Source organism: Nannobrachium achirus (assembly GCF_963921795.1).
Source record: "Nannobrachium achirus genome assembly, chromosome: 6".
Taxonomy (NCBI): domain Eukaryota; kingdom Metazoa; phylum Chordata; class Actinopteri; order Myctophiformes; family Myctophidae; genus Nannobrachium; species Nannobrachium achirus.
Genome location: NC_137815.1, coordinates 41,539,944 through 41,550,375, shown reverse-complemented (window position 1 = coordinate 41,550,375; position 10,432 = coordinate 41,539,944). Strand labels below are relative to the sequence as shown.

The following is a 10,432-nucleotide window of genomic DNA, read 5'->3' as shown; positions in this document are numbered from 1 at the left end:
ACCTACCGACTTCAACAATGAGTTGAAGTCGATGTAAAGGGGGCGTGAATGGGCTTGGAAGTGGGATGCGGCTCTTAGAGGAATGTATATATAAGATAAGATGGATGGATTTGGGTGGGTGGAACTGGCCAAATTGGGAACACTGTAGACCATGGCTGGATAGTAACAACATGAACCCTGGCGTTACGTCCCTATTCTGAGCATGTCATAATAGGCGATCATTTGATGAGAATATGCAGACGATTGCTGAAATTACTGTAGATGGAAAAAGTGTAGCCCCATGGGGGCACTCTGGTCAACACAGTATATAGGGTGTAAGTAGTTAAATTGAGTGCAACACAGAAGACAATATTAGACTAATTAAAGCGTTTTATTCACAGAATTCTTTTTAAAGAATGTTAGACAATTATACATCTTTTAATACAAGACAATGGTTAATTTCCCCAAAAAATGTGTGACAACCTCTGCCGCAGTCTGAAAACGTATTTCTTCAGGCTCCTTCTCACCCCATCCTTATTTCTTTTGCATCTGCACTGGTTGCCTTTTTAAATAATGTTAAATGTTAGTTTTGTTAATTAGATGTATTTGCTGTTAAAGCGGAGGCTTATTTCACCACACATTTGGAGACGAGGGAGGGTAAATGATGAATGCCGTCCCCTCCCTTGACATTTTAAAGTGTGACCCCAATTTTCTCTACTGTGGCTGCTCAGTGCTCAGTGGCCGACAGTGAGTGTTAAACAAATGATTTATGGCTGTAATTAATTTGTGCATCATCAAGTGGCTTAGAGCTTTATTTTCTTGTTATGTATGTGATGTTTCCTGTGTTGTATATCATAATGTACTCTATGATTTGTATTCTTTCCCTGCATGAACCCCAAATTTCCAGGCACGTGCACACACAGACATCAAAGGCCTTTTAGCCATTTGTAAAAAGTGCCCTTTCCAGATCATAAATGCAGTTTTTACTATGGTGAAAGAAATCCAAATGCCATAAATGAAGGCAGCATTCAAGAGAATTGCCTTGTCCAAACTCTCCTGAACTTGCTGAAATTACTGTAGATGGAAAGAATGAAAGAATTGCCCTCTGTGTAGAAATCCATGCTGTTACACCACATCTCCAGTATTGACTTGATTATGCTTAGTTCAGTGTGGTATCACGCACCGAAAATAGCCGACCTCCAAGCTCATAATGTGTCGCGCTGCTTTTACTTGAGTAAAAGTACAAAATATTGGCATCAAAATGTACTTAAAGTACCAAAAGTAAAAATACTAAAATGTTTGAAAATAGCAGATCTACAAGCTCACAATGCATCACATTGCGACGCATTGTGAGCTTGTAGATCGGCTGTTTTCAAATGGCCAAAATGTTTATAGGGCTGAAATGGTTAATGTATGTTTTGTAATGATAATCAAAATCTACAAAGTAACCAGTAACTAAAAGTTTCAAATAATTGTAATGGAGTAAAAGTAATATTTGGATCCGAGATGTAGTGGAGTAGAAGTAAAAGCATTGGAACTTGGAAATACTGAATTAAATTCAGTACATTGTATTTATAAGTATAGTACTTAAGTAAATATACTTAGTTACTTTACACCACTGCACCTGAGATCAATAAACTGTCTCTCTACCTACGGTATATATTACATATAACTGCATGAACGTAAGATGAAGAAAAAAGAAATGCATGGCCATCAAAAGAAGCCCTAGGAAAACTAAAAAACCAAAACATTCAAATATGGTAATAATAATGACAAAAGCCCAACTGTTAGCCAAGAGTTATGATAACGTTCCTGAAGACCTCCCTGTACGCGTTGCGCAGAAGCACATATGGGAAACAGCGCTCCAGCATGTCTTGGCTCAAGAACGGCGACTCCTCCACAATCTACAATGCAATAAAGTATAAATAAGTCAGAGAAGTGTAACTTGATAACCATAGAAACAAATTATACATAATTGTAAGTTAAATCTCCCACGACATGATTGTTAATTAACCTTGAACAGCAATTTTCATAACTGTTAATTTCACTTTGCAAACCCGCAGCACACAGGATTTTTACTGTGTGGTAAGCCCGACAGTGTGTTAATTTAAAATGTTAATTTAACTGTGTAAAGTTAAATTGTTTGGTGAATTACCAAATGTAACCTTCTAGAGTCCCAGGGGACCCCAGCTAAACAATTCACCCTTTGTCAGCCTTCTGATTGGTCCCTGACTGACCAACCAGCAGGCTCTTTCTGCCTTGTTCCGCCTTTTTTATGTTGAATTAGCTAAAACATAATTTTTGGAGAAATAAAAACATTAAAAACATTTAAAAACATGCCCAGGCACTATACTGCACCTGAGAGGCTCCTTTTTACTGAAACCAAGTTTAAAATGAGAATTGAATACAGTACACAAAATAACAATAAGAAGCAACTGAATTGCAATGGTAGTGGATGGAGAGAAAGGACTTTTGTCCCTCCAAAACACAGCAACCAATGGGTGCGAAGAGGTGTGGAACAACGGGCGGGACTTGACAAAGGCTGAATTTATTGTTAGGAACCAAATGGACCCTTGCAGGTCTGTAACTCAGAGAGTGTACAAACAGAACCAAATGAACCCTTACAGGTCCATTTAGTTCCGTTTGTACACTCTCAGAGTGCCTGATGAAAGTCTGAAGAGACCGAAACGTTGCCTATTAATGTTTTTGTAAGTGAAGACTTGTAAGTGCGGGACTCCTTTCCTCCTTTCATCATCAAGTTCACTGTTCCGACGCACCTGTCCTAGTACAGTGATTCTCAACCTTTTCAGGCTGCGACCCCCAAAATTATCATCTTTTAACTGGGGACCCCCCACCCTGACGAGCACAAAGAGTTGAGCCATTACATTTTGTATTTTGTATTAGCTACATGCTCACAACGCCTCGCGTTGCGAGGCATTGTGAGCGTGTAGATCGTCTGTTTTCACAATTTCTGCCTCTTAATATTTGACGATTTGGCCAATGTTTCATTTGTCATTCTAGAGGTATTAAAAAGCACTTAAATTGTCACTTCAGAATACATATACCCTCGATACAGTAAAACTTTATGTTGGTTTCTTTACTGTTGAGTGAGAAAACAATGTTGCCCATTACCTTAATCATCTGGGGACCCCACAAAATAATTTGGGGACCCCCCTGGGGGTCACGACCCACCGGTTGAGAACCACTGTCCTAGTAGGTGTGCAAGAGGATGTCTCTTCTACACGCTCAGAGTGAAATTAACAGTGCAACAGGCTCCAGAGTAAGTAGGTGAATACGTTTCTTTTCTAGCAGTAAGGTTGCTGTGTGTGGTGGTGTGGAGCAGAGCCTACCATGTGTAGGAGCAGATAGACAGAGTCTCGGTTCTTGATCTCTGCCCTGTCCTCATTCTGTCCCAGCTGAAGCAGAGTGGAGGAGGCCAGCTATATGGAACAGCAACGGCAAGTTAAAAACAAATTGAAAGATTTACGTCGTACAGTGAACCTATTTTAATGTGGTGTATATACTGTACACAGTAGGGTGGCATGTTTCCTGACAAAGTCGTTGGACGAGAATGCTGACATAAGTAAACATGAACGTATAGGAGGGGCCACCCTCGCATATCACTCTGTGCGTGCGTGCGTGTGTGGATGTGATTTCCTGAATAAATAAAGTTTTGCGTGTTTGTTTTTTCCCCATGGAAATCACTCCTCATTATGAAATATCATTTGTAATTTATTTCTGAGGGCAAAAACTGTAGCAAACAATGTAGCTGAGCTGCCTCTTTTTAGAGTTTAGAGGAGGAACATCATGTACTGCAGTTGTAGGAAGCTGTGCTGTGCTGTGCTGTGCTGTGCTGTGCTGTGAGACTCACCAGGAGGAACTCTTTGAGGTGTTGCTCTATGTTCTTGTTCTGAATGGTGAACATGGCAGCGGCCAGCTGGTTTATGGCCGTAGCTAAACAGTGGATGTTGTTGTTGTGGCCTGATGAGTAGAGAGACACACAACCTCAAGAAATGCAACGATGGACCAGAGAACAGAACAATAACAAGCTCAGAATTGAGTAGAATGGAACAGCGTCAAATTTTCAAGCACTATACGTATAATGTTGTATGACCAATAGTGAAAATAGCAGATCCACAAGCTCATAACGGCTTGCATTGTGAGGCGTTGTGAGCTTGGGCTTGTGAGCTTGGACTAGTTTCAATATTTTAGAAAATATGTGTTTTTTTGTGTTTTATTTTAGGGAAAATCTAATGAAATGTCTAAAATAGGGACACCAGATTGAAAGTAGCTAAACTGGGTTAGGGTTAGTCATTTAGCGAAAAGAACAGAACTTTAATCTACGCAACATGCTGTTCATATACTGTATGTCCATATATGTGCATTTGACAGTTTATCCATTAGGTAATTATACAGTAATAACCACCAGTAAGACACCCTAAGGGCGAGAAGCATGTGCGCATGGGCGCTTGCACACATCCGCCTGGGTGACAGCAGACTGCTGGCCGAGTGCTGGCAATTTTGCATGGGATCAACTTTGACCAAAAAAATGCACAGACCTGGTTGGATGTTTAAGTTGGCCACAATGTGGCCATATTTCCCCAAATATGGAGATGTCTGACATCATTGATGTTTGACGTCATAGACCACATGAGGACCAGGCCTTAATTTTCGGGCCCGTTGAATGCTGTGTCAACTATGTCCTTCTGCTGAGCTGGTCATGTCATCATTGTGATGTCAGAACAGGTCAGTGCAAATGAATTCTGTCTTGGCCGTACAGTATATGGAGCGTGACATTAGGTGTGACTCACGCACGCACGCACGCATAGGAGCAGCAGGTTTTCATAGTAAATGTGACCTACGGTCACAATAATGGCTGGAGTTTTAAGTTATATATGGTTATGTCTGAGGGTGTAGCTGCAGTGGGACGGGCCTCGGTGTAGCTGCGTTGTTAGGCAACGGTTTCTGTTTGTGCATCCACCGCCCACCCATTAGCCAATTTTAATATAGGATAATCATTATTATTATTTGTCGGAAAGCAAAGCCATCGTGCCATGGAGTACAAATAACAGGCCATAATGAAGCGTAGCCCTCAACAGGAAACTCACCATTTCCTCAAGCTTATATGGTCTATCTCCTTTAAACATGTCAATGGAAAATAGAGACAGAGAAAATAAGCGGAGACAAACACCGCCACTCGGCCTTGATAAAGATCTCTTGCTGTTTAATTCTCTTAAGGTTTTGGTCCAGGCTTTGAGCCAAGTAATGAGGGTCAGCAGGGCCACATGCCAAAAGTAACTGTATTGATGCACGTCAGGCAGAGTTATCTGTAAACACAAATCCCCTCGGTAGAAACATGGTTCTCATTAGGCAAACATACTTTGCTTTGCACCGCATCAGTCAGGCAGGGAAGTATGATACATGCCAGTAAGCTTGTAGGATGTAGTAGGTGTTTGGGTTTTAGCACGTACTTGTCAAGCACAATGTACAGTAATGGCTTAGGAGGTAGTAGTCAGACGTAGTCAGGCTTTGGAAACTGATAATTGTTGCCAGCTTTTGTGTGCTCTGGCCTAGAAGTATGTACTGTAAAGAATGAATGAATAGTGTGAATGAATGAATGAATGAATAGTATGACTATTAATCAATAGTGTAGTGGATGTCCTCATTAAAGATATATATTTTTCTTCTGTGCTCTGGGCTGTAGAAGGGCTAACTAGCCTGATGAAAGCATAAATGGATGGATGAACAAATGATGTTCCCACCTCCATGGACCTGACTGTAGACAGAGTTGTCATCCAAGGCCAGGACTGGCAGCGACACAGCGATGTAGACGAGCAGCAAATGGGACAGCTTGTACTCCTCCTCCAGCGATGTGTTATCTGTAGGTTTTCAAAGGAAAGACTGATTTATACAGATTTATAGAGAAAATAGCAGATTTACAAGCTTGTAGATCGCATCGGACAGACTCATGCTGCACATCTTGTCCATAAGTGAAATGTAATATCACTTAAACAGTTTATTATAGCAATAGCGGTTTAACTTTGTGTTGGTGCGTGGCCTACCTGTGCGCATGCTGGTCATCGCCAAACACAGGGAGGGGTCAATGTCGCATGCCAGCCCTGCAGCAGAAGCCAACTCAAAGACTTTCAATGTGTCCTGCAAGTTAAAGCAAAAACAACAACAAGCTACAGTATTTAAAGCTGTTTCATATTCGGATGGGTTATGAAAGCTCAGAACAAATGAAATCATAGAAAGATAAATAAAACATAATGAAAAGAGACAACTGCATTTGTTGCAATCTAATATCTCTGTGCTTCTTTAGCTGCCTCTTTATTGCAAAAAAAAATCATAAAACTCAGAAGCCGTAAAAGTGTCACAATCTCTTGAAGCATGACACTAAATCTTCGGTGTGTGTCTGCAACTTGAGAGTCATTTCTTGGTATTGCCCTAGTTCTGGTTACATACACAGCGCGGAATGTTGGTTGATGTGGTTTAGACTGCAGAGCTGCAGCAGGCGTTCAGAGGCTCTCACGCAGGCATGAGGGGTCTGGTGACGTCTTTGGGGTTATCCTGGCCTGGCCTGTGGCACGGCTGTCATGCCTCACTCTTAAGGGCCAGACGTAAGCGAGCTGGGGTGGGCGGGTGGGGGGTTAGAGTCACACTCACCCAGGCCAGAGAGCTCCAGTGGAAGATAAGTAGTTACAATTGATTGTACGCTAAGATCATTGAGGTTCGCGCCATCTCTGAACATGTTATACAGAAAAACTGTTGCACTGCACAATACTTTATTATTGTAAAAAAACATTCTGGTACTCATAATACAGTTCTGTGCTTTTAATCTCTGATTCCTGATTCCCAAAGGGTCAAACTCACTAATGTAATACAAAAACACTGGTATGCCCTACATTCCGTATATGGAGAAAAAGAGACTGTATATTCTTCCGCACTGTGAATATAATAATATAAGTGGAAAAACTAAAGGGAACATTGTGACCAGACAGAGGACCTTGCAAATGACATGCAAGATTACAGATTACATGATTACATGCAAAACGACATTTCATTTTGAATACAATTTTGTGTGTGTGAGTGTGGAAAAAACTCAGGCTTATGACACCATATTTGGCCAAGGTTTAAGTTCGATCCGACTGGCATTCAATTCCATTATGAAATTATAGTTTAATATTAAAAAAAGAGGAAGAAATGTGCGAAGGTACTTGGCAGCGGGCACAAGAAATGTGGTGCTGATTGGACTAGCAGTTTGCAAAAATTGAAGGAGTAATTCACCTAAAAAGTAATTATTTTCTATCAATTACACACCCCATGAAGCCTTGAATTCATGGATATTTTTGTTTGTTTTTGAGCCATGAGACAAAAACGTTATGACCGGGTCATCGTTCAATAGGAGACTCAGTACAGGGGTCAACATTATAAATGGCCCACTGGCCCCGATTTAGAGTGACAGGGCCACCAGAACTCACCAGGGACTTGCCCGTTTGGGCCAGTGAATGTAATGCCTTGAAAATAAAACGAGTAAAAATGTTTATATCCAATTTCACATGTATTCCCTGTGGTACTGTTTTGAAATAATTTCCGTGAAATCGTCTCGTAATTACCGCTAAAATATAGCTTTGCGTGATCCTGATCAAAGACGGAGCAACGTTGCCTTCTGAATGCAGCGTGCGTGCGCGCGCACAGCAGCTGCAGTCACAGTTCAGAGCAAGGCTCGCGCCACGCTCATTCACATCCATGCGTTCGGCAGAGCAGCCAGCCTGCTACTGTAGCTGTTGATGCTGCTAACAACGTTAGCTTCTAGAGAATGTAATCTTTTATGTGTGAAATTGAATCTGGCTCATTCAACTTCACACAATCTTAAGCAGTGAAGTCGGGCAGTGGGTGTCATTTAATCATTAGAACATCCTGTACTCATAGTTTTCCAATGCTAGTGGGTCACCGTGTCAGGCAGTGTCGTCCCAAATCGCTTTGAGCAAGACGCGCGCACGGACATGCATCGATGTAAGACAACCCTTAAGTTCACACATCAACAACGTTTACAAAATCTGTAATGTCAAACCAGCGGCATTAACCTATACTGTAAGAACGAGCCTGGATGCATATCAATGGACTGCTAACTCCAATAGTGTAGGTGTTAAGCGACGTCTGTGTGAAGTCGTGTAGGCTTAAAGGGATATTTCACTTTCAAAAAGAAAATTTGGTAATTTTATCGTCTAATTAGGCTTTTGGGAACACCCTGGACAGTTTTTAATTTGCTTGATTCAATATTTAGATATTTGATATTTAGTATTGTATGCACCAACACAGTGGTGTGTTCGTGATATGCATTATATATAGAGGAACTGCAAACGCATCTGATACACAGGAGGAGAGGCTGGGGCAACAAGCAGAAGTTTCATAGAGGAAAGGGCCTGAAATGTAAGCTACACACTTTTCTTTGAAATTGAAAATTAAAAAACTGGTCAAAATGACCCATCACCGATGTGTTGCACATTCAATTTCACACATTCTAAAGCAGCGAAGTTGGGGAGTGGGTGTCATTAGAACATCCTGTACCCATAATTTTCCAATGCTAGGGGTGTCAGGCAGTGTTATATTGCTCTAATGTATTGTCTTGTAGTCAGTGGAGGAAAAAGTACTTCTTACTTAAGTAAAATATCAATACTGCAATGTATAAATACTCTGTTACAATTAAAAGTCTGGAATTCAAAATGTTCTTGAGTAAAAGTACAAACGTGTTGGACTGTTGGTATCCAAATGTACTTAAAGTACCAAAAGTAGAAAGTACTCATTATGCTGAATGTCCCATATCACAAGTTTTCAAAAGTAGTCCTTTGAAAATAGCAGATCTACAAGCTCAATATGTGTCGCATCGCGATGCATTGTGAGCTTGTAGGTTGAATATATTATGGTTGAAGTGGTTAATGTATGCAGTTAATAAATATGATGCAATTATGCCAGGATAAACCATTAGCCTTGGATCAAGAATATCATAGATGTATTTTATTTACATTTTTATATCATCTATAAAATACAGCTTTGATAGCCTTGATCCTAGATTAATTAACCCCAAATTAGGAGATCCTGGAAAGGCAGACAGACAGCTGTCAATCTGGGCTGGGGCCCTCACCAGTTAATCAGGCTACAGTTGGTGTTAGGAGTAGGCCTACATGTTATTGAATCAAATGAGTTATTTTTATGGGGAATGATATTTTGAATGGCAAAAGGGACCGGACAGTACAGTTCACTGATACAACTTCAACTGAAAGGATTTAAACAACAAAAAGCTCAATGGCTTGTTTTGCATTGGGGTCCTATGTACTCAATCCATTAAAAAGAAGGAAAAAAAAGAGACGCTGGTATCGAGGATGAACGAGGACGCACATTTTGCGCGCACACGCGTGTCAGGGCCAGTGATCATCAAAATCCACTGGCCCTGAGGGCCAGTAGTAAATTTCCCTTAATGTCTACCCCTGCAGTAGAAGACTGTTTGAGTTGATCAAATGATTGGCTTAGGAATGCGACAAAAACAAAATCTCCTTGAAGGCTTCATGGAGTTTGATAGAAAATAAGTAATTTAACTCCTTCAAGGAAAAATAAACAAACACACAGACAGACTCACATCCGTATTCCAGTTTCAAATAGCAGTTCATGATATGACAAATTATCATGATGATTTACCTTGATGTCAGTTTCAGGGGACAGAAAGTCCCACAGGCTTTCGATGGGCCCCATGAGGTAAGGGCAGTGCTTGTGTAGGATCTAAATTTAGTAACAGAGAGCAGAGAATCAGTGGGAACATTTCAAGATACAATATAGCATGTACAGCACCAAGGACAATTTTATTCAAGCTTCCTATAGAGCAGTGGTCTTCAGTTTTCAGGCCAAGGACACCTTAGTCGAGAGAGAGATGAAGTAGGAAGTTCTAGGAACCCCCACTACCTTTTCATAGTCCATATAGTTTCATTGTTTGAAAGCACAATCATCAGTGTATTTTGGATTCATGTCGATTTGTGTTTTCAGATATTTAGCCACTTGAACCGTCAATACTTTATAAACCTGACATTTCACTCTGTACTTAGTCTGCTCTTTTTACCCTCTACACCAGAGCTCTCGTGCTGCGAGGCGTTGTGAGCTTGTAGATCAGCTATTTTTGGCTAAAGTTCTCCGAATATGGACGTTAGGGTTCAAATGATTAATATAAAAAAGGAGAAAAAAAAAAGTTTCTATCACACAAAGATTTGGAGGACCCCCTGTGGTAACTCCGAGGACCCCCCAAGGGGTCCTGGACCTCCTGTTGAAGACCCTTGCTATAGAGTGAAATATTAGAAAGCCATTGGTACACGAAGGCTTTTAGACACAGTAACACATTTAAATGGAAATTGAGGTTAAAGAGGACAGTAGAATAACTGAGGACCACAGACCCTAATTGACCTTT

At 40.8% G+C, this 10,432-nt stretch overlaps 1 protein-coding gene across 1 annotated transcript in view; it reads right to left on the bottom strand.

The window, feature by feature from the left end:
* Positions 1-648: 648 nt before the first annotated feature.
* nckap1l (NCK associated protein 1 like) overlaps positions 649-10,432 on the bottom strand; it is a 41,838-nt gene continuing 32,054 nt past the window's right edge. Inside the window, exons 26-31 of the mRNA XM_080727773.1 lie at positions 9,676-9,756; positions 6,042-6,135; positions 5,742-5,858; positions 3,851-3,960; positions 3,330-3,419; positions 649-1,883 (exon numbers count right to left, since the gene is read on the bottom strand). Coding sequence (XP_080583899.1) covers positions 1,767-1,883; positions 3,330-3,419; positions 3,851-3,960; positions 5,742-5,858; positions 6,042-6,135; positions 9,676-9,756 — 609 coding nt within the window. The 3' untranslated portion in view covers positions 649-1,766. The remainder of the gene's footprint in view (positions 1,884-3,329; positions 3,420-3,850; positions 3,961-5,741; positions 5,859-6,041; positions 6,136-9,675; positions 9,757-10,432) is intronic.